Here is a 24,629-nt window from a genome sequence, read left to right as displayed (position 1 = left end):
GGAGAATGAAGGAAAAATATCACCACTGCACCCCCAACTGTATACCAATTCTATATTGTGAACCTGATTGTGCTAGTGTTGGTTTCCATCGTGGATTCTAGGCCCCATCTTGTGGCCATTGTGTGGAGTTTCAGGCTAGATCCCTTGGTTCTTCCTGCCTGCCCTGCCCTGGACAATGAGAGGTAATGCACCCAGAAAATGGTTCACAGGATCTCCACATTTAAGGGAATATTGGAGGCTATCTAGATCCATTAAATTTTTTTAAAAATTTATTTCCCAATTATATGTAAAGATAGTTTTCAACATTTATTTTTGTAAAATTTTCTCTCTCCCATCCTTCCCTCCCCCAACCCTATATCAGTTATACATGTCACACATATTTCCATATTTATCTAGTCCAATGTTGACCTGAGCGGAGATTCCAACTAGACTCTAGATGAGCTGACTAGAAGTCATGATGGAAAAACCACTATGTCCACCCTCCCACCCTCCCACCTATCCACCCATCCATCCATCTAATAAGCTGCCTAATTCATCTAGGGAACTCTTACATGTGTACAAACAGCCTCCCACACTTTCCTTTCCCTTCTATCCTTTCCGTTTTCTCTCTCCCCTTTCTCTTCTCTCCCTCTTTTTCTCTCCTCTCTCCTCCTGCTTTCTCTTTACACACAAATACATAAATACAGACACACAAATTGGCACGGGGTGACATACTGTGGGAACTTGACACTGTATAATCATCTTCACCTCATGGAGCTTCTGCTGTAAAATGAGGGTGTTGCATCAGATGACCTCTAAGGATATCTTGAAAGTAGTAAGCTTTTGCATACATCAATCCTAGAATTTCTCCCTCTCGTTTCTAAGTCCTAACAAAACAAGGTAAATCCCTCTTTTGTGTGACAGCCCTTCCATCACTTGAAGACAATTATTTTGCTCCTTTTGAATCAGCTGAAATACTGTATTCATTTGCACAAGATACTCCTACCTTTAGACAGTGTGGCTGCTGTAATGGAAAATGCCTGGAGATATCTGGGTTTGAATCCTACGTCTGACAGTTACTAGTTTTGTATACCCAATGAAACCATTTCACCTGCAAACCTGTCTTCACTTCTATAAAATTGAGGATTTTAGCTTCCAAGGTGGATGTAAGGAACAGATGAGATAATTTTATTCACAAAGGTGTTTTGCAAACTAAAGTTAAAATGCTAACAAAATAGTCTCCATAAATGCACCATTCCTTCCCCACCATGCAGTTCCTTCATCCTCACTTCCCTCAGGAACCTTTGCAGAACAGCTTAAGCTTGGGCCTTACACCTAGAACCCTGGACACACGCTTGCTCCTAGTGCTGACTGGTGGAGACAGCAGGTCTAGAGAAGAGGTACTGAGCCAGCTCTTCAGAGGAAGAGGATGGAGACCCACGAGCCTGTCTGAGCAGCCTTCAGGAAACTCCATCAAGTTCAACTCTGGAAGCCCTAGCCTCTGAGGACAGACCTCCAGATAGGGACAGGAAGCTGTTCCTCAGACTGCTTGGGTGTTTTCAGCTAACCAGAAGTCTAGCCATACAATGCCTTTCCTTCTTCCTAGGTGCTCAGATCTGTAAGGTCCTCTTGGGCAGTGCCTCCAATCTCCAGCCAAGACTTCCTAACAGGCACCATCCAGTCTCTTGCTTGGATACCTCTGGTGATGAAAGGCTCCCATCTAGATATAGCCTGCTCCATGAGGGAATATCTTATATGCTACAAAAATGTGTACTCGTCAAAATCTGCTCCTGTAACTTCCCCCTTTGCTCCTTTTTCTCTCCCCCTTGTGTCCCCCATTTTCTCTAACCTAAATGATTTCCGTTCCTTATGCTTAGAAGAATTCAGAAGAGGTTCTCCCTCTTCTCCTAAAACCTTACACTGAACCGGGGGGGGAGGGAATTTGGCAACAATCCTCTTTTTAAAAAGTGCTTCATGATTCCCAGTCATATCACTTGTTTAATATCCATGCCTTGCATCCATGTGCCCAGATAGCTTGCTACCCACCTCCTACTCTGCCCTTTTGCTCTGAAGTTATCAAAACTATCACTGCCATTGACATGATAATCATCAGCTGCTTAGAATCATTTCTAAAGGTCAGAATCCTGCTAACGGCTTCAGAGTTTACAGTCAACTTGATATGAAAAGTTCTGCCTTTCCCCATCATGTTAAAACACAAAAGATAGGGTACACGTTTTTGATTGTTTCATTAGAGTGGTAGTTGCCGTTGTTCCGACTCTTTGTAACTCCATTTGGGGTTTTCTTGGCAAAGACATTGGAGTGATTTGGCTGGGCAAAAATGGGTAAGTGACTTGCCCAAGGTCACACAGCTAGGAAGTGCTTGAGGTCATATTTGAACTCACAAAACATGAGTGTTCTTGACTTCACGCTGGTGCCAAGGCCCAATATGGGGGCTGAGCATAGAACAGGGAAGAAGAGGAGGAGGACCCATACAGACTGCTTTAATGGGTCTGTTCTTGCTAAGAGATTCCTGGACAATTATTTCCAGGTCCCCCTCCACTGGATCATGTTGGGGTGGGTACAACTGCGGCTCTGAGAAAATGTATAGGAAACTAACAGAGACCCTTCCCGGCTATGACAAGTCTTCATCACACAGCATCACTTTCTAATATTTTTATTATCCAACTTAAAGAAACTGGGGATGAGGATGCATACAAGGGGTAGATAGGACACAGAGGAAAGACTCAAATTCAATAAATAAGAGTTCCCAAACTTCAGGGCCCAACCCCCCACCAGGGGAGGGGAAATGACAGCAGGGCTGTGACCTGCACAGTACCCACATAAATAGACGGGATGGATGGGCGCCAGACACTGCCTGAATCACCCATACTTCTCTCCTGGGAGCAAACACAGAGGACACATCAGAGCAAACTGGACAGATCGTGAAGGAGGAGGGAGGGGGAGAAAGCAAGCTGGGGGCCCAGAAAAAGTCGACAAGGTGTCCTCACAGGGGTGGGGGGGTGGTCAGCACCTAGAGCCCACATCTTCCCTCACTACCACGCCGCCCAGGGTTTTGAGCCATGGGAATTCTGGAGCACTTTTTTTAGGGGGAGGGAGGAGAAAATGGTACATGGTGAGACAGAGGCCCCCAAACCACAGTAGACAACACAGAACAAGTTTGGTTTTTAGATTTAAAAACAGCCATTCACCCCTGGGGGGGGCAGGGTGGAGGGGGCTGCTTGACATGCATTAAGGCACCCCCCCCCTTTCCTCGTGCAGAAGCAAAGGCCCTGGGTTGGGCTGCTGGGGGGTAGAAGGAAGAGCAGCTAGCTGGGATACCTAATCAAACTATTGATCCAGCTTGAGGGGGGGGAGGAAAGGGAGGGAGCAGAAATATACCATGTATACTCCAAATTGCCCCTATCCCCCAAGCAGGGAGAAGCAAGCCTCTGCCTGTTCCATTGGGGAAGGGGGCATTTATGGGTCCTACTGGGAACAATATGGGGTTCTGTTCCCAGGGAAATGCAGGGGAAACCTCTCAGGCATCACCTCAAATTACATTTTTTCCTTTCCAGATATGGGTGGGAGATTGTGGCTCGGTGAAGAGAGCAAGGGTTGGTAAACAGGAGTTCATAGATAAAATGTCCAACAAGGACATACAAATTTGGTTCAGAATGTCAAAATTGAAAGGGGGCCTTTTTTAAAACCACCAAGTCCAGCTCTTCCTTTTCCACATGTAAACAGGCTGACACAAATTAAGAGAGGCAAAGCTGGACCCAGAACCCAAGTCTCCTGAGATTTCCTCCCTGTCCCATGGCTGCCTCTCCTCCCAGCAGGCTCAGGGACTAAATTAAGACTTCTCTCCGAAGCCCCGTGTCCAGGCATGGTCATGGGATCAGAGACTTAGAGGTCATCTCACTCCCATTTTACAGGTGAGGACACAGACACAGAGAGAGAAAGGGGCAGAGCTTGAGATTTGAGCCCAAGTGACTTAGGTCCCTTTCTTTCCCATCTCCCATTTGAACTCCACTAAAATGTCTTCCCATGGACAAGCCCCACCTTGGGGATTAGGATCAGGAACTGGGGAGTAGGAGAATGGGGGCAGAAGAGGAGATGGGGTGAATAGAACATCCTCAATGACTGGGGACATAGAAAGGGTCTTTGGACTGGGAGTCAGGAACCCCAAGTTCTGGCCAAACTTGCTGTGGCCCTTGGAAGGTTTCTTCTCTCTGGGTCCATCTTCTCATTTACCCAGTGATTGCAGTGATGATCCTAGCTCTAACATTCTGGGACACCAATCGTTTTTCCCTCTGTGTTTCCTGACTGCCACTTCCCCTGCCCAGAAGGGATAAGATGAAGAACAGAGGAGATAAAGAGGAGGCTGAGCCTTTTGTTTTTCCTGGAAACCCCTGCATGGGGATAGATGGCTAGAAGGATGTGACCTATCTATGGGTCACCAGGGAAGGGACTCTACTTGGGGCTAGATGTCCTGTCTGTGAAGCACTAGGGAGGAAATCCCCACTAGAGTGTGGATTGAGCCATCTCTGAGGACCCAAGAAGCTGGGTTGAGTTTCCTGTCCATAAGGAAGAGACTGGATGACCGAGGAGAGGCTTGCTGCTAGCATGGAGAAGATGCTGCGATGAAGGGGAGGAGAACAGGGTAAGGAGAAAGGGCAGCCCACCTCTCATCAAGTATGGGCACACCCTCCCTCTCTTCCCTGGAAGAAATCATCTTTTCCTTTAAAATAAGCTGCCTTTGGTAGCTCAGACTGAAGTGAGCTCTCCCCTGCCACTGCCCACCCAGAGCTCACTGGGCCTGCTCAGGATGCAGGGGCCTGGGGGATGGCCCTTCAGGGCCTCAGGTTGCTGCCAACTCCCAAGCTCCAAGGTCTCTCAGGGCCCTGGGCCTCAGTGAATCATAAGGACACCTGTGAGAAGAGGAGAGAAGAGGAGAGGAGAGGAGAGGAGAGAGAGAGAGAGAGAGAGAGAGAGAGAGAGAGAGAGAGAGAGAGAGAGAGAGAGAGAACACTAAGGGATTCTCTCAAGCATCTTGAGACCATGCAGTGAGGGGGAGGGGGGTCCCCTTAGTCTTTCAGTTCCTAGGACACAGAATCCTTGCCCCATGCTGATCCTGGGGAGAAGGTCAGAATTCAGTGGCACAGGCTCATCTATACCCCTCCACCTCTCACCTGAAATGTTTTCCTTTGGCCCAGATCTTTCAGGGTTCCACCCATATCTCCTCCCTCCCCCACTTTCAGGAAGCCTTTCCTGTTCACTTCTGCCCACAGTGATCTTCCCTCTCTGAAGGCCTCTACTCTTTTTTTTTCTATGTTTTTAAAAACAAACTCTTATAGAATTCAAAAGCCTCTGCTTTGTGTCTTTCTCAGACTATGGACTTCCTGAGGGCAGGTTGTCTCCCCTTCTGGGCAGGGACTCCCTCAATAATATATTACCTTCAGATAACCAAGTTGGATTCACTCAGCCTGACCACGTATCGATTTTCCTAGGGGAAAAATTGTAATAAAGGTTAGAATTGGGGATCAGTTGCAGACTGGCCCCCAAAGTTTGCAAACTCCTTGCAGGCAGTGATGCTGAGCACAGAAGTCATTCCTGTCCTCTGATACCCTCGTTTTACACAAAAGACTGATCCCAAGGTTGAAAAACCTGCCTCTTCTGAGCTACTTAATAATGTTTGTTGTATGACTGCAGGAAGTGCTGTGCCCCTCCGGCTTCAATCTGGGCCTGATTCACAGAAAGATAAATACACCTCCCCTGTGAGTCAGTGGGAAACAAGGGATGAGCTAGGAAACCACAAGCAGTGAGATGTGGGGCTACTGGGGGCTGGGACTGTGGGGAGGCTGAGAAAGACCCAACTCCTTTTCCATCATCCCCATCCTGAGACTGGACCTGGAGGTGTCTGTGAGTGGGTCCTAGGGAACATACCCCCCATACCCATACCCATACCTACCAGCCCTCATATTACCCATATCACCCAGCTCACCTCTGATTTGCTCTCCGTTGCCCCTGATGCTGGAGTTTTCAGCCATTTGGGTCGTACTCCACCACTGCCCAGAAGGGCCTTGTTCTCAGGGGGGAGCCCAGGTGGAGGAACTTCAGCAGCCTCCCCCTCCTCGCTGGTCTCTGAGATGGTTTTCACCTCTGGGGGTGGTGGGCTTGGTCGCTGCTCAGGGATCCGGGCCACACGGAACCTGGAGGAAAAGGGGAAAGAAAAAGGAAAGGGATGGGGTTAGAGTGATGGTGGGATAAAAACATTGTGTTGCAGCAGGAAAAAAGGATTCAACTTGGCATCACTGAACCTACTCTGCTCCTGTGTGACCCTGAACAACTCTCTTATCCTCTCTAAGGTCATTTCCTCATCTATAAACTGAAAGAATTGAAGTAACCTAACAGGTACATAGGTGACTCCAAAGGTGCATAAGTGACCTTGTGGGTATAGAGGTAAAGTCACAGGTACATAAGTGACCTTCTCAAGTATATAGATGACCTTTCAGATAAACAGGTGACCTCACAGGTTCATAGGTGATCTTGTAGGTATATGAGTGACCTCTCAAGTAGACAGGTGAACTCTCAAGTACTTTTCCAGATTTAGATATCTGATCCTTTAAAGAGGTTCTGATGAGGAGGAGGGAGGGTAGCCAGAAGACTCAAATGCATGATAACAGCAATTTACCCTGACCCTCCCCTTCCCCCATCCTAAACTGTTGCCAATGGAGCCAGCTCCCTAGTGATTGCTCTGACAGCTCCCTATCTCATCTAGGGCCAAGGAAGAGTCTGATAACTTCCTTGGTCTAGATAGGATCCAGCTAGTCCAGGCTGGACCTAGGGATCTGAAGTTCAGGTTAGAAGAGGCCTCCTAAAGACATACTTGTGTGGTTGAGGTACTTTCTTGCCCTAGAATGTTAGTTTTGAATCTGAATTTTTTCCTCTATTGTGAAAAACCAAAAAAACATACTCTGAGTCTGGAGGAGTACAAGGATACAGGGCAAGAAGAGGAGAGAGTGGGAAGAACTGGAAAACTCGAAGTGGGCATCACCATCAACACTGGACTTGGAGCCATGAAGCCACTTACTGGAGGTATGATCTCCTAGGCAAATCACTTATCCTTTCTGCTACTCAGCATCCTCATCTTTAAAATAGGGGGATGGAATCAATTTCCTTGAGTTCAACCATTATCTCAATGAACATGGATAGACCCATATCTATAAACACCCAACTCTAGCCTCTCCTGAGAGCCGATTCTAAATCACAGACATGTCCACCTGGAGGTCCCACTGGCATCTCAAACAAAATGTCCAAGATGGAACTTATACTGTATTTCTTCCCTAAATTGACCCCTCCAAGTGTCTCTATTTCATTGTTTTGGGGCACACTCACTCACATTTATGACTCCCCCAGGTTATCATCTAAGTGGTACAGTGGATAGAGCAATACGGCACTGGCCCTGGAGTTCAAATCTTGCCTCAGACCCTTGAAATTTTCTAGGCTGTGTAACCTTGGGCAAGTCACTTAACCCTGATTGCCTTCCATCCAAGGCCATCTCCAGTTGTCCTGATTCATATCTGGCCACTGGATCCAGATGGCTCTGGAGGAGAAAGTGAGGCTGGTGACTTAGCACAGATTCCCCTCACTCAAATCCAATTCACTTGTTTGTCATGACATCCCCTCCCTGATATCATGGTCTTTGAGAATGAAGAACAAAAAAAAATCTACTTCCCCAACATTACTTGTATCCATCCCCTTCTCTTTACTCACACAAACATCATTCCAGTTCAGGCCTCATTGCCTCATGGGGGACATTGCAATAACCCCCTAGTTCTTGCTTTCAGCATTTTCTCCTCTCCAATCCATCCTCCAACACAATTGCCAAAGCAATCTTCCTGAAGTACAGATCTGATCATGTTATTTTTCTGTTTGAGAGTTTATAATGTTTCCCTACTTTCTTTTAATATACACTCATTAACTTTACAATGTTCACTTTACCCTACTTTTCTAGCCTTATTTTGCATGGATGTGGTCTATGTTCTAGACAGACTGGCCTTCTTATCCTGACCTGATTAAGCATCACCTCTCTTTCTGGACATTGACAACTGGCTGCTTCCTCATCCCTGAAATGGACTTCTTTCTCACCTGCCCTTCTTGGAATTCTTAGCTTGGGGACCATCTCCCACAGGGAGACCATAAGGATGACTCTCACTAATTGCTATCTCCTCAAATTATTTTTAATTTACTCATATGTTGAAATACTATATCCCAGGGTTGCTAGGTGGCTCAGTATATAGAACCCTGGCTCTGGAGTCAGGAGGACTGGAGTTCAAATATGACCTTAGACATTTGATCCCCAATAGTGTGACCCTGGGCAAGTCACTTAACCCTGACTGTCTCTCCAAAAAAAATGACTATATTCTCCCAGGAGAAAAGGAAATTGCATCTCCCTTGAAAGTTTTCAAAGTATGTGGTCAAAGGATATACAAAGACAATTTACAGATGAGGAAATCAAAGTGATCCATAGTCATATGAAAAATTGCTCTAAATCATTACTTATTAGAGAAATGCAAATTAAAGCATCTCTGAGGTACCACCTCACACCTCTCAGAATGGCCAATATGACCACAAAGGATAATGATCATTGTTGGAAGGGTTGTGGGAAATCTAGGACATTATTACATTGTTGGTGGAGCTGTGAACTCATCCAACCTTTATGGAGAGCAATTTGGAATTATGCCCAAAAGGCAACAATAATATGCATACCCTTTGATTCAGCAATACCACTACTGGGTCTATACCCTGAAGAGATGATGAAAAAAAGCTAAAAAAATCACTTGAACAAAAATATTCATAGCAGCCCTGTTTGTGGTAGCAAAAAAATTGGAAATCAAGTAAATGTCCTTCAATTGGGGAATGGTTTAACAAACTATGATATATGTATGTCATGGAACACTACTGTCCTATTAGAAACCAGGAGGGATAGGAATTCAGGGAAGCCTGGAAGGATTTGCATGAACTGATGCTGAGTGAGATGAGCAGAACCAGAAAAACATGTGCACCAGATAGGAGTCCAGTGTCTGCTACATGTCTTCCCTCAAGTAAGTCATTTCCCCTCAGGTGACTTTTACTAGCAGTTTGTAAAGTTCCTTTCAAGCTCTCACAGATTCCGTGATTATAAGCAGTGTCAAGATTAAGGGCGGTACAGTGCACCAGCCCTGTATGATCAAACTTGATGGACTTGCTCATTCCATCAGTGCAACAATCAGGGACAATTTGGGGCAATCTGTGATGGAGAATACCATCTGTATCCAGAGGAAGAACTTGGGAGTTTGGAAAAAGACTATTATCTTTAATTTAGAAAAAAACCTGTTATCTTATTATGTAATTATGCTATCTGTTATACTTTATTTTTCTTCCTTAAGGATATGATTCCTCTCTCATCACATTCAATTGAGATCAATGTATACCATGGAAACAATGTAAAGACTAACAGAATGCCTTCTGTGTTTGGGGGGAGGATGCAAGATTAGGGGAAAAATTGTAAAACTCAAAATAAATAAAATCTTTTAAAAAAAAAGCTCTTCAAAGCATGGGCTATTTTTTTTTAATTTTTAAATTTTAATCTCTATATCTCTTGTATCTAAAACATAGTAAGGGCTTTACAATAGCTTCCTAAATAGAAGGGATGCTCCAAGACCACACAACTTATAAGGAGCAGAGCCAAGTTTAGAAAGAATTCTAGCTCAAGTGCTTGTTCCAGCTCAGTATCCCCCAACCCTTATCAACAAAACTACCTTTTATAAATTTTTTTTAGGTTTTTGCAAGGCAAACAGGGTTAAGTGGCTTGCCCAAGGCCACATAGCTAGGTAATTATTGTCTGAGACCGGATTTGAACCCAGTTACTCCTGACTCCAGGGCCGGTGCTTTATCCACTATGCCACCTAGCTGCCCCTATAAATTTTTTTAATATAATGTTCTAATTAAAAAATAACCACCAAAAAACTACAACCATAACCAGTTTGGCACTCAAAGAATAACATTAAGTATTCTTCCCAAACAGTCTTCATCCTTTCTCTTGTTTACAAACTTCTATCTATGCTCCTTCCTTCATCTCCTGCAGAAACTGGCTCCCTAGGCCTTGAAGCAAACTTCAAATGATTAGGCCAAGAGGTGACATTGCTACTAGACTGTACAAACTGGCCAAAGAATTCAGATACCTCTGGAAATAAAATCACAACAAGCAGAGAAGGGGGCAAACCAGCTTCCTTTCCATTAGCAGTCACCACTTGCTGAGCCAGGTATAGAAAGCTATACCTGGTGAAGACTGGGGCAGACCAGCTTTTTTATTTGTTTGCTTGAGTAATCAAAGTATGCTGTAGGAGAATCAGGAGACTCACACACACACACACACACACACACACACACACACACACACACACACACATACACACACACACAATATAAGTCCAATATAATTCTCAGGAGACACATGCAAGCACATGAGACAGTCCCATATGAAGTACAGGTAACTGGATCTCTCAGCAATCACATCATCCTGTGAGGACTACAGATGTGGTCCACTCTCCTTTTAACAGGGGAGGAAATAGGCTTTTGAGGTACAAAGAGGGCAAGTGGTTTTGCCTGAGGACAAATGGGGAGGTGGTAAGCAGTGGAGCGAATTGGAGTCTCCTGGATGTCACAGGCTGAAGACAATGAAGAACCTTCTCCACAGACAAATAAATGGACTGGCCTGAGCCACAGAAACAGGACTTAGCCCCTGGCAAAACTGCAGAGGAATTCCTTGGGCTCTGTCTCTAAATGCAAACTGTATTCAAAGGCTGCCTCTGACCCCAGGCTTCTGTTTCTTTCTCTTCTTCCTCTCTTTTACTCACCCTTCTTCTTCCTTTCTTGCTCTTTCCTTTCTTTCTCTTCCTCTCCCTTCTTCCTTTCTCACTCTTTCCATTTTTCTTCTTCCTCTTACTCTCACCCTTTTTCTTCTTTCACTCTTACCCTTCTCCCTCTCTCTTACTCTCCCTTCTCCTCTCTCACTCTTTCCCTTTCCCTTTCTTCCTCTCTCACACTCTTTCCCCTCTTCCTCTCATTCTCTTTCTCTTTCTCACTCACAATCAGGTCACTTATCCAAGGCCACACAGATATAGTGTCTGAGGAGAGACTTGAACTCAGGTCCTACCAACTGCAGGGCTGGTGCACTGCACCACCTAGCTGCCCCTTCCTCTTTAATCTTGACCCTGCTTATAATCATGGAATCTGTGAGAGCTGAAAGGAACCTTACAAACTGTCAATAAAAATCACCTCATTTCAACTGAGGGGAAATGACTTCCTTGAGGGAAGACATGTAGCAGACACTGGACTGCCAGCTTGTCAGCAGCCTTCAAACCTCATGTCCCCTTATTCTTCAGCTGTGCCCATGCCTGCCAGAGCCCCCACCATGAGTGTAGAGGACCACAGATTCTGAGCTACAAGGGCTTCAGAGGCTGGCTAGTCTAGCACCCTCATTTTCAAATAACCCACATTTATATAATGCTTTAAAGTCATTTGAAGCTCCTTGCAACCTCTCAGGGAGGTACTATGATTGTTCCCATGTGCTGATGATAACACTGAGGCCCAGGGAGTTTAAGAGCCTTTAAGTCCAAGTAAGCATCAAAGGCAGTTTTGAGTGTCTCCAGAGCCCAAATTCTATCACACAGCCAGTATCCAAAGTCCCCCTCCCCTAGCACCAGGAATCCCTATTCCTCTCAGAACTCTCTGCCCCCTTCAACAAAGGACCCCAAACTTACCTGCCCACAGAGAGGATGGTGATCTCCCCTGGGCGGCCCCCCTTGGGAGTGGGCTTGCTGTTGCCACCTCGGGGAGGCAGTGCACTAGGGGTGGGGGTGCTGGCTGCAGCGGCCTCAGGGGACAGCAGGACCTCCGGCCACTTCCTTTGACTGCAGCGCGAGCAGCAGGACCCAGAGCGTGAGGCCAGGCCTTGCACTGTGTGCAGGTGGTGCTGGTGTTGGCAGATGTGGGGTACGGCTGGGGGACCTTGTGTCAGCCTGGGAAGAGCAGGAAGGGATTAGTGTAACCTCAGACCTTGTCTGACTGGAGACAATATGAACCAAGGGAAGAGAAAGGGGAAGAGGAAAAAAAGGAATTAAGAGGAACAAAGAGGAGGAAGGAGGAAGAGAAAAAAGGAAGGTATATAATAGAGGGAAGAAGAGAAAGAGAAAAAGCGTTAAGGAAAAGGAGGAAAAGAGAGGTATAGAATAGAAGGAAGAAGAGGAGGAAGAGAAGAGAGGAGAAAAAGGAGAAAGAGAAAAGGAAGGAGGAGGGTCCTTTACATAGCCCCTCCAGCTTGGAATGCCTACCACTGCTCTCCACAGCCTCAGCAGGTCCTCTGCCCCACCAGCCTGGCCTTAGTGACCTTCCTCAACTACAGAGGCCATGTCAGGGTGGGGAGAGACTCCTGCCCACTTAGGAGGGGGAGGAAACGCTTCTTCCCCGAATCCCCAGAAAACGGCAAGAACTGGAGACTAACAGCAAGTCCTCTGCCCCATCTACAGCCAACTTAACCCTGAGGAACCCAGGCCTACAAGAATCCAGACAGCAAGGGACAGAAGGAATCACAAAGGACAGTGGTGGGATCACAAACCCAGCCAGGAGTCCACAAGAAAGCATGCGCCAGCAGCAAACCAAAGCAAGCGGCAGAGGCAAGGATGTCATAAGGGAAGGAAAATCAAGTCAGGGGGAAGGAGAGCCAAAGGAAGCAAAAGAAAGGAGGCAGCAGGTTAAGAAGAAATGTGGCCAAAAATGAGGGGGTGAGCCAAGCTCCTCTTCCCCAGGCTCGCCTCCCCATCTCTGACGGCCTCCGGCTTACTTGGGCAAAGGTTTGTAACTGGTCTGCACAAGTTGTTTGCTGTGGTATTCTTTGAGCAGCTCCTCCAGGGCAGCCGCATTCTCTGGGAAGCAAAGGGCCGCAGGTCAGGGCTGGCCTGGTCTGACCAGTTGTCTCCTTTCTCCCAGACACCCCCACCCCCCACCCACCAAGACCAGGGCAGTCTCAGGCCCAGCCTCCGGGAGATCCTTGGTCTTATCCAGGTAACTACCAGCTATTGACACTTGCCAAAATCATAGAGAAATTTGTTATTTAGTCAGTCATATCTTGACTCTTCATGATCTCACTTGGGCTTTTCTTGGCAAAGACACTGGAACAGTTTGTCATTTCTTTCTCTAGCTCATTTTATAAATGAGGAAACCGAGGCAAATAGGGTTAAGTGACTTGCCCAGGGTCACACAGCTAGGAAGTGTTTGAGGTAGGATTTGAACCCAGGAAGAGGAGTCTTCTTGACTCGGCCCAATCCTCTATCCACCACAAACCACCTAGCTGCCCTGAAGGCAGTGGAGGGCAGGAGAAGAGCCTTGAAGGAAGGGTTCCATCCCAGGTTAATCCCATTGAAGAGGCTCCCATCTGGAGAACCACAGCAATGGAGCAATGAGGCTCTCATCACTTGGTTCTTCTATGGGATAATTACAATTATTATTATGTTCCACCTCCCTAGTGACTCCACCCTCAAGAGTCAACAGGATACAGGGTCAGAGACCAAGAGCAGAAAAGAACCTCAGAAACTACTGAGTTCCACTGTATTTAACATGTGATGAAACAGGCTGAAACAGATGAAGCAACTTACTTAAAGTCATCCAGTTAGTAAATCCTAAAGCAGGATTTGAACTCAGTTCTTCCTGATTCCAAGCTTGGCAGAGTGTGCCATACTCAGATGCCTTAGGGCAGTGCTTCAGAAATTGGAAGGCAGAGATCATGTGGCTCCAGTGGGAACCCAAGACCCGGGTTACCTGATCACACTCAAGAGCTTTTGTCTCTAGCTCTTTTTTCACAGAACTGCAGGGTTGGAAGGGAACTGGGAAGCTCAAGAGAGATCAGTGCCCACATCTTCCAGGGGAGGACAGTGAAGGTCCAAAAGGGGCAGTTACTTGGCTAAGGTCACAGAATGAGGCAGTGATCAAACCCAGTCTACAATCCCAGCCTCAGGGGCAGCTAGGTGGTGCAGTAGATAAAGTCCTGGAGCCAGCAAGACTTGAGTTCAAATCCGGTCCAGACTCTCATTACTTAACTGTGTAACCTTGGGCAAGTCACTAAACCCCACTACCATGCAAAAATAATAGAAAAAAAAGAATCCCAACCTCCTGCCTTCCCATTCAGGATACGACACTCTGAGCATCCACTAGATTCACACAGGAGTTATCTAAACTGAGCATCTCCTCCAAAGTCCATGCACAGTGACCCTAATCAGACAAAGCAGGAGGCATCTTCTGGCCCACCAAAAACTCCTGCCAGAAGGTGCTGTCTTGGTCCCAGGCTCTGCCATGGCATGCCACTGACAGACAGAACAGCCTGGCTGGAAAGGATGTTGGGTAGCAGTTAGGAAATCGCTTTGGACAAATCACTCAATCTCCTTAGGCCCTGGAAAATGGGAATAATAATAATACTAGGGATACCCATTTCACAAGGGCTATAGTGAGGAAAATACCTTGGTAAATCTTAAAATGTAGGATATTAACCATTATCATTACTGTTAGGAACTAGGCAAAGCACATAGAATACTGGGCCTGAAATCAGGAAGATTCAAATTCAACCTCAGAGACTTAGTAGCTGAGTAACCCTGGGCAAGTCACTTCATCTGTTTGCCTCAGTTTCCTCATCTATAAAATGGGTGGGTGGGGGGAATAACAGCACCTGCCCTCCAGGACCAAATTAAATAGTATTTATAAAATACTTTAACATATTAATAAATATTAATACATGCTTAATAAATATATAGCTTTATTACTAATAATTTGGTAAAAATAATTAATTTAGATTATCTTAATGCTTGTCTCTTCTTTCCCCCACTCTCTCTTTGCAGCATCAAGAGAGAGTCAGCTTTTATATACCTGCACAGCAAGGCAGTAGGAATTGCTTCCTTTCCCTAACCAAATAATTGGGGATGAATCAAGACAGACTCCAATTCCCTAATCTGTATTGTCATAGAATACTTCCCCTTATCCCACAGTACTTGGTCCTTATAGAATGTAAGATCTTAATAAGCCTCCAAGATTCAAAGGACGAGGTGAGGGGACAACCTCACCTTTCTTCTCTGTGATCAGCCGGACTAAGACCCCGATGGTATCCTCATTGGGGTCATCCATTCGGTAGGCAGGGTTGGCCCCTAGGGAAGGAAGACAAGGGTTTATGAAACTGGGAGAGACATGATGAGAACAGAAGCTTGGACAGGGAATCAGTCAGAGCTGGTCAGTGCCAAGGCTGAGGTGAGTGCTTGGTTATGCAGGGGCTCCCTGAGGCAACAGGAGCTGGGGGTTCTCCTGCCTCTGTCTTTTTCTTACACAATCAACTAAAGGCTCTCTCCATGGGCATTCATCTGGATCCCTGAGGTGAGGACAACCCTGTAGCTACAGTGGCTCCTTTAGGATCAAGATGCACAGACCCATAGAATGCCAGGGCTGGAGAGGACTCCTTAAAAAACCCAGAACCACCACTTCAATTTTATAAATGAAAAAACTGAGGGGCCAGAAATAACTCCATCAGAAGTCACAGAATCAATCAGTAGCAGAGCCGTGGTTAGAATTTTTACTGGTTTCTCAGAGTTTTGCTCTCCCTCCCATGGCCTCAATGACAGCAGAAAGGGAGATGGTCTTTCCTCTCAACATCTCCTAGCCAGACCTTTCTAGGGAACATAGATGTGGGAGGATACTAAGTAGGGCTTATGGGCTGCTCTCAGACTCCTGCCTCTCATCGCTGCCCCCTACTCCCCAGGGAAGGAGACAGACAGTTAGGGATGCTTCCTCAACAGCTGTAATGTTAATCTTGGACTCACTTGGCCCCAGAATTCCCCCTAGAGAATCCTGACATTCCATATCATCCACCCACCCATATAAAGAGTGACTGGCCTGGCTCAGGAGGCCTTCGGCTTGAATGGGTCTTGAATGGGTCTCCCAACCCCAGGCTCCCTCCACAGACTAAGCTAATGTACAGAGAGACTTGGGCCAGGAGTGGATGGCTCCTAATAATGGAATTCTTATTCACAGGCCCTCATCAGGGACTCTTAACAGATCCAAATATAATGAGAGAAAGAAGGGATCTCAGGTGGTTGGACACACCACAATTCTCTCTGTAAACAAAACACAAATAGAATGGCTCTTTGCCTGTGTCAAAACAATATTGCATTATGTTAATGGACATCGATGAGGACAGCAGCGTACAGTGAAATAAATAGACCATTTGGCTGGTAACAAAAGTGCCAGCATATAAATATATATATATATATACATATATGTATATATATATATATATATCATCTGCTGATGTTCCTTGGGCTTTAGGGCCCATGAATGAATTTAGGCCAAAAGGGAGATGGGAGAAAATGAGTCTGGTTGGGAAGAAAGGGGCTTAGGTTTTCATTCTAGCTCTGTCCTTGACTTGGATGAGCCACTTGGGTTAAGTCCTTTTCCCTTCCTAAGTTCTCATCTGTAACTCAAAGAGAAGGAGATGTTCACTCAGCTATCTTTGGGCCCCAATGCAAGGTGATTCTGAGGGGCAGGTCTTGATGGCCCTTACCCTGTCTTGGAGACAGTAATAATTCATTTAGGACCCTCACTGTTCCTCCTCAGTCCCTTGCCTCAGAATGGGTTCAGATAGGTAGAGGGGAAAACTGAATCCCACTTTCCTGACCTCAACCACAAGGAGAAACTGGAGACATCCAGGCAGAGCTTTTTAGACTTTGGACTATTTAGAATTTTAAATTGTCAGACTCAAGAGGTTTTTTCCTCCCTCTAAAGCTGTTTAGAGACATTTTAAAGTATATCATTAAAGCTTTTTTAAAAATCTGCTATCTCATTTGAATTTCATATTATTATTATTATTCCCATTTTTACAGATGGGGAAACAGAGGCTGAAAGAAATTAAGTGACTTGACTGGAATCACACATCTGAGTCAGAATTCAAACTCAGGTCTTCCTGCTTCCCAAGTTTAGTAACTAGCTTGATTCAACATTTCAGGACTTGAGAACCTTGGGCCTTCAAAAACCCTCGATTGCCTAAAACTTTGGTCCCTTAGGAACTTATTCTCTTAAGACTGCTTTATCACTAAAAAAAATCCTAGGACTCAGATATTTGCAAGTTTATTACTCCATTTTTCTCCCATGTGAACTTTTATCATCTAAATTTTTTTTAAGCTGTCTAATTTCTGGGGGCAGCTAGGTGGCGTAGTGGATAGAGCACTGGCCCTGGAGTCAGGAGGACCTGAGTTAAAATTTGGACTCAGGCACTTAATAATTACCTAGCTGTGTGGCCTTGGGCAAGTCACTTAACCCCGTTGCCTTGTAAAAACCAAAAAAAAAAAAGCTGTCTAATTTCTGGAAGACATTTCCTCACTACCTACTCTTTCTACTTCCTAACATGTCATTACAACCACTCTTTACAAGGTACCCACAGGCCCTCTTCATCCACAAATCCAGTGGCTTTTTCTTGGTCTTTCTCTTCTTTCTTCCTCTTCTCTATCTACAGCTGTTAGTGCTACTGCTGTTTATCTCTTTCCGGTCTGACACTGTCTCTTCCTATGACTTCCTACTCCCTCTTGGTTCTCTTAGCTGTCTTCCCTTTTCTGCTCTGTTTCCCAAGTTCATGTTCCTCTCCTACTCACTAATTGTGTGGATGTTCTTCAAGGCTCTGTGCTGGGTCCTAATCATCTTTCTCTAAATTCTCTCTGTGGTGATTATCTCTGCTAATGTCTCCTAGATCTAAGCTTGATGAGGCTGGGTTCCAGACTGGAATAGGAGCAGCTAGGTGGTGCAATGCATAAGAGCACTGACTCTGTAGTCAGGAGGACCTGAGTTCAAATCTGACCCCAGACACTTGATGCTTACTAGTTGTGTGACCTTGGGCAAGTTACTTAACCCTAATGTTTACACACAAAAAGGAAAAACAACACATGGACAGACTGCAATATCCAGGTGGTCTACAGACCACCTCCACCTGATCATTCCTATCCTCTCATACTCACCATCAGCTGCTCTCCCTTTCCTGACCACACATCTGGAAAATGGCTAGATCATCTCCTCTGGCCAGGAGTCCCTCCCTTCCCCACATTTATGCAAGGTAAGGGGTTTGTGCCCAGCCTCAGATTTGAAGCTCCTGAAGGATAAAACTTTGTCTCCCCCTTCTCACCATTCTTGCCCTCCAGCCCAGCTTCTTCACCACTATCCTTGTGGGCTGTGCAATGATAGCCTTTCTTCTTGAGAAGGTTGCAGAGCAGAATCCCCAGCAGGCCCATCAGGCAGAAGATGGGGACGATGGCAATGACTGCATACTGGGCTGCGGCTTCCTCAGGGACTTCTGCCTGGGTGCCGTTCTCTGAGGAGTGGACCTCAGGCCCCAGCCCAGCCTCCACGTTCCGACGCTGCCGGTCCCCACGTCCCAGACCTGGCTCTGCCCTCAGTCAAAGACAAAAGACAGGGAGACACACAGGATGGAGGGGGCAGAGGGAAAGCAGCAGAGAAAGAGAAAGTGAGGGAGAAGAGAAACCAAGACAGAAACACAAAAGAGACAGACACATAACGATACAAATATAGTAAGAGAGAAAAACAGATGGGGAGGGGGAAGGGGGGAAAAAGCAGGAGACAGAAGATACACAGAAAGAAACAAGAGAAACATACAGAGACAGTAAGCAGAAAAAGAGACCCAAAGATAGAAAAAGGGCCATTTGAAGGAGAACGACATAGAAGGGGACAATCAGAAATACACACCAGAATGGGGGGTGAGTGGGGGGTGGGGGAAAGAGACAGACAGACAGATAGACAGAGAGGATGGACAGAGGAAGAGACAAAGAGAAAGGATCAGATATGGGAACAGAGTCAAAGACAGACAGATCCAACCAAGTTAGTGTTAAGAGATGAAGGGAAACTGATCCAAAAGCAACCCCAGAAACCCCACCTCAGCCTGCCCCAGAAGTAGTGATCCTCCTACCCACCCCTACTCCTACACTTCCCCCTTGGTCCCCTCAGGGTCTCCCAGAAGTCCTCTTCTCCCCTCCAACCCTCCCACCCTCTCACTGAGCCATCTCTTCAAGGGGCTTCAGCAACTTCCTACATGCCCTTGTAATCTGTGTTGGACCAGAGGGGCCTCCCTAGGCATGGAGAAGGGAGTATGTCATGGCAAGGAGGCATTCCATGGTACATCTAAACAAGCCCTGACTTCAATAGGTTGCCTTGGGCTCTGACAGAGGCAAAATATTAGAAGCTCCAAGGGATTCTTAAGTGACTTATTTGATATATGATATATGTTTTCCCAGAAAGAGAAAAAGACAGAGTAAGTCAGTAGTAGAGGTGGAATTAGCACCCCCCAGCCCAGTGTTCTCCCAGAAACAAAGCTAGCTTCTCTCCTCATCTCACTCTCGCTGCAGAGAGATGCCCTCAGATCTGTTACAAAACAGTAAGTTTTCTGTTTCAATGTTGTCTAAAAACAGTGATTACATCTTGGAACTCTCTCTCTCTCTCATACACACACACACACACACACACACACACACACACACACACACACACACACACACACACAGAGCTCTAGGCCCACATGTCCCTGTTTCCCCCACTCTGTCAAACTCTGGGCTCTGATCCAGGGTAGCAGCCACTGAGAGTGACTCAGCAGGTGAATGACTGAGAGAGAGGAAGGAACATGTGTCCATGGATGGCCTGTCCATGGATGACCCCCATCAGGGTGTGAGCAGGTCTGTGTGTTTGACTGTGAACTCATGAACGTGTCAAAAGACTGGAAGGGACCTTGGAGAGTCTTCCAGACCAACAATTGCCACTCTCTACCTGGAACTCAGATTAGTAAAATGATTTTCGGAGGCCAAGGAGTGAATAAATCACCAGGTCAGGATTCAAATCTAGGGCCTCTGAGGCCAACATCAGTGTTGACGGTGATATTACTCTCTTGCCTCTTCAGGTTGCCTGGGTGCCTCTTTGTGAGCTGCGACTTCACATATAAGAATGCATATGTCCTGTTTGCAAGAGCATGTAGGTCAGTGAGGGCTGGTCCCTGGGGAAGGGATGTGCCAGTGGGACCTGTTACCAACATCGCCACCTGACCTCACAAAGGTCAAGATAGAGTTGGTCAGGGAAGCATAGTCAGCCAACACAGCTCGAAGTCACAGATCAGACAGTCAACAGGCAGCAACTGTCCCGGTCCCTCTTCCCCAATCTCAGAGACTATCTGCAGTGGTGTGTGTGGGGAGGATCCTTTGGGGACTGGCAGATGGCAGTCCTTAACCCATGGAGGGCAAAAGTGATCCTCCAAGTCCTGAGTTCTAGTTCAAGTACACCAGTCTGCTGGTATGACCTTGGGCACTGTCCCCTTCTATACCCAAGACCTTGAAATAAAGGGGGCATCAGAGGCAAAAATCTACAGGACTATAGAACATGAGTGCTATGAGGGGTCAAAGAAATCTGAATCCAAACACCTAAATTTTACAGATAGGAAATTGAGGCCCATGAGGAGGGAAGAGATTTTCCCAAGGTCACCTAGTCAGTTAGTAGCAGAGCAAGTCTCCTCCTTCTTAGTTCAGGGCTCTTTCTACAACCCCATCCTGCCTCCCTGTACCCAGTTCCTTTATGCCCCCCTACCCCTAGGGACATGCTTCAGTTGTGGAAGAGAAAGCTGCTGTGTCAGCCCTGGCTGTCTTCTAATTCCTGCCCCCCCCCCCAAGGATAATGGGGAGAGTCAGCATATTCAGGAGCTGAAAGTAGGTCAGAGTCAGCTCTGGGTAGGGCTTTCTCTCTTTAAAGCTTGGGAGAGAGGGAAGGAAAAGAGGGGGGACTATTCCTTCAGGACAATGGGCTCTGTTTGTCTATTGTTCTTTTCTCTATCTCATCTCCTCTGCAGTCTCTGTTTCTCCATCCCACCCCCTTTTCTTTCTTCCCTGTCTCTCTCTTCCTTCTTCCTTTTGCTCTTTCAAACAAACTCTCTTTCCATCTTCACCTTTCTGTACTTCCATCTTTGTGATTTTATTCTTTCCCTATCACAAACCCTATCTTCTTCCATCTCTCTCAATCTTTCCTCATCTTACCTTGTCTGCCTTGTCTTGTACCTTCAGCTCTCATATGAGCTCCACACCCCCAACCCCTCCGATCCATTCCTCTTCACTTCCTGAGCCTTTCTTCATCTTTCTGTCTTTCCCTCTCTCTGGCTCTCTGCACACCTGTCTCTTTCCATATTATCTCTGCATTTTTTTCTTGCTGTCTCAAACTCTCTGTGTCCTATCTCTCCACATCTTTGAATGTCTCCATGGCTGCCTTTTCCTGTATCTGGATCACTAAGTATCTCTTACTTTCTTCACTTTTTTTCCTTTTCCCTCTCTGTCTCTCCCTCTGTTTTGGTATCTTCATCTGGGTCTCTCTCTCTTTTGGCATCTCAGACCTGTTATTTGTCTGTCTCTCCATCTCTTTCTTTGTCTATCTTTCTGTCTCTCTCTATCTTTGCATCTCCATCTCTCTGCCTCTGTTTATTTCTGTTCTATGTGTCCTTGGTTTTGCTGGGGTTTTTTTCTCTTGTCTCACTCTGCTCCCGAGTTCACCTGTCTATCTTCATCTCTCGCCCTCAATCAATCAGCAAACATTTATTACAAATAACACTAAATTATGTCTCTCAGTTTTTCTCTGTTTCTCCTTTTCTTTATCCCTTTGCTTCTCTGGCTTTGCCTCCATTTCTTCCTCATTCATTCTCCTTATCTTTTAAGTACCTTATCCCAAACACTGATCATGTTAGACCCACACTCACCCCCACAGCCAGGTGTGCCCATAGGTGCCCAAGAGCAAGGCTTGCACTTAGTGTCCGGGTGCCTTCTGGGATCATAAAACCTGCAATAAAACAAACAAAGGTGGTCTCAGACCTACAGTCGACTCCATATCCCCACTTCAAATATAGCAGTTCCCTCTGACCTAACCTTTATGTGAACCCCTAGGACCTCCCATTTTCAACTTCTGCTTCCCAGAGACCTAGGTGCTTTACCAAAACCTGACATCATAGGTAGTGCGTGAGTAAGCTTTCTGTTCCTGGAGACTGAGAATGCTGAAAAGGGGAATTTCTGTCCAGGTAGGGTTGGACAAGTGGATTTTGGGGGTCCTTTTGGGATCCTTTCCTAAGTCTAGAATGCTGTGAAATCACTACCTATCTCTGAATCTCACTAGGGAATGAAATGGGAATAAGAATGAGGACACAGAACCAATGTAGTTGGAAAAAAGCTCTGTAAACAGTTAAATAGCCTAAGAAATGGCAGGCATGATGATTTTCAACATGGTTATATTGGAGAATAGAAGTCCAATTCTGTTGGAATTCCTGAAGTCTTGTTCCCAATTTGGATGGATGATGGCTTGGGCAGACTTCTACCTTCTCCTTGGGTTTTGGTTCCCCCTTAAGGGAGAAGAAGCCTCAGTGAGGCTCCAAAACAGCCCCAAATTCTCCATCCTGTCCCAGTCTTTTCTTCTTTCCCCAAAGTTTAACAGAGATCTGAACATATGCTGATGACTAAGTCACTGAGATTTCCTCTTTCCTTCTAAACTAATGAGTTTGAGAGAATGTCCAAGCAAGAAGGAATCTTAGAACACAGACCTAAGAATATCAGAACTGGATGTGACTGTAGAGCATGGAATGTCAAGATACCAGGACAACCAGAAAGAAACTTATAGATCATCTAGTCCAACCCTCTCATTTTATTAATAAGAAAGCTGAGACCAGGAATGGAGGAGAGCCTCAACCCAAAGTCACACAGGAAGCGGCAGGGGCATGATTGAAACCCAGGTGTCCTGACTCCAAATTCAATATTCTTTTTCCTTTCCAACACACCAAATGATGCATCCCACTGCGGGGAAAGAACCCTTGTTGCCCTAACCCAGAGGCCCTGGGCTGCTAAGGATCAATACCCTTCTCAACTCCAAAGCTGAGAAGATGCTCACCCTGAAATGCAGCCACCGCACCGAGTATCGATGGTTGTGGTCCCCACCTGCGCCTCTACCCTTCTCAGCTGGGCACAGCCAGTGTGAGGCAGGCAGGGACTTCGTCCCCAGCTGGTTGAAAAGGTGCCTGGCCTGCAGGCCCGGCACACAGTACCCAGGCCCAGTCCAGAACCACATTCCTAGGTGGGGAAATCAATCAACAAGCATTTATTAACAGCTTACTGGATGCCAGATCCAAAGGATAGAGACAAAAAGGAAATAATGTCTTTGCCCAAGAAACCAGCATTTGCATAAAGGATACAGATGTACATTTACATATATACAAATAAATACAAGGTAATTCTAGGAGGTGGCCACTAACAGCTGAGGGCAATCAAGGGAAGCTTTACAGGAGGTGGTCTGCTTGAGCCGAGAAAGGAAGGACATCTGGGTCCTGGAAAGGGCAAAGTTGGTTTAAGCCTTTCCACAGTTACAGAAAATTACTTCCCTCTATTCCCTATCTCTTTACCTTTTACTTTTATGTGACCTTCTCCACGAAGCCAGCTTGGATTAGCCTCCCTCCCCATCCCTTCCTTCAATTAGGATAATTTTTGTCTCTTATACATTTCTATCTGTTATATGAGGCTTTGTGTCTTCTACCTGAAGCTTTATCTGGAGTTAGACTAGAGTGCCAAACACTCCCTCTCAAACCCACCCATCCTAACAGATATCCTCCCTTCAAAGCAGGGGGGGTGGGCATAAAGACAGGGGTCATGCCTGTCTTCTCCTTCAGGGCAGGTGCTCCTTGGAGGCAGGTATGAGCTCACCTGATTGGGCTCCTCTCCTGGTGGACACTCGGGGCAAACCGCACAATTGCCTGCCTCTGTCTGGTACTCGGAGTCCTGGCAGAACAGGGAGGACGACTGATGCCCGCTGAGTAGCTGAGAGGGAAGGGTTGAAAGAGAGGCTGGCACCAGCAGACACTGAGATGGGAGTAGGCACCAATCCAATTCCTAGTTATGCCCAGCGGGTTTGCTGCCGCCAAATCTTGCCTGCCCTCCCCCCAAAAATCTGCTGGGCTAAGATGTAAGGGGAGTGGGTGGAGGACTGAAATTCAGTGCAGCAAATAGAACAATGGAGGTCCAGAAAGCTAAGTCTTCATCTCAGCTCTGCCTCTGACCCATTATCTTAACTTGGGCAAGTCTTGTTTCTCTCTCTGGGTCTGTTTCCTCATTTTAAAAACAAGCGGGTTGTACCAGATGATCTCTCAGAGATCTTCTTCCAACTCTGACATTCTCTTAAAAGATCCCTCCCAGTTCTTATGTTCTAGAGTCTAAGATTTCTCCCAGTTCTGATGTTCTAGATTCTAAAACTTCTCCCAGTTCTGACATTTGGCTTTTTCCCTTTAAAGGCATTTATTAAAATCACAACTAAAGAAAGGTAGCCCGCCCCCCCCCCCCCCCAACTGAGAGAATATTTTACCACAATTATATAAACTAACAGTAGGGAAGCAGAAAGAATGCCATCAGTTTCAAATCTCACCTCTTGGCATCCTATGTTCTAAGACCCCTCTAAGTTCTAGCCATATGCCTAAGAAACTACCAACATAGTCAATCTATGACTCTTTAAGGGAGAGATGGATA

At 46.1% G+C, this 24,629-nt stretch overlaps 1 protein-coding gene across 3 annotated transcripts in view; it reads right to left on the bottom strand.

Annotated features, from left to right (window-relative positions):
* Positions 1 to 512: 512 nt before the first annotated feature.
* The window catches only part of RELT (RELT TNF receptor), a 58,536-nt gene continuing 34,419 nt past the window's right edge, over positions 513 to 24,629 (bottom strand). For all 3 annotated transcript variants that reach the window (XM_074216830.1, XM_074216831.1, XM_074216829.1), the window contains 10 exons: positions 23,814 to 23,927; positions 23,008 to 23,186; positions 21,833 to 21,912; positions 18,224 to 18,484; positions 15,129 to 15,209; positions 12,863 to 12,944; positions 11,784 to 12,041; positions 5,981 to 6,188; positions 5,433 to 5,482; positions 513 to 4,907 (listed from right to left, as the gene is read on the bottom strand). In XM_074216830.1, coding sequence (XP_074072931.1) covers positions 5,435 to 5,482; positions 5,981 to 6,188; positions 11,784 to 12,041; positions 12,863 to 12,944; positions 15,129 to 15,209; positions 18,224 to 18,484; positions 21,833 to 21,912; positions 23,008 to 23,186; positions 23,814 to 23,927 — 1,311 coding nt within the window. In that variant the 3' untranslated portion in view covers positions 513 to 4,907; positions 5,433 to 5,434. The remainder of the gene's footprint in view (positions 4,908 to 5,432; positions 5,483 to 5,980; positions 6,189 to 11,783; positions 12,042 to 12,862; positions 12,945 to 15,128; positions 15,210 to 18,223; positions 18,485 to 21,832; positions 21,913 to 23,007; positions 23,187 to 23,813; positions 23,928 to 24,629) is intronic.

This window comes from Macrotis lagotis, chromosome 1 (genome assembly GCF_037893015.1).
Source record: "Macrotis lagotis isolate mMagLag1 chromosome 1, bilby.v1.9.chrom.fasta, whole genome shotgun sequence".
NCBI lineage: Eukaryota > Metazoa > Chordata > Mammalia > Peramelemorphia > Peramelidae > Macrotis > Macrotis lagotis.
Note: the sequence above shows the minus strand (reverse complement) of the source record. Positions and strands in the feature narration are given on the sequence as shown.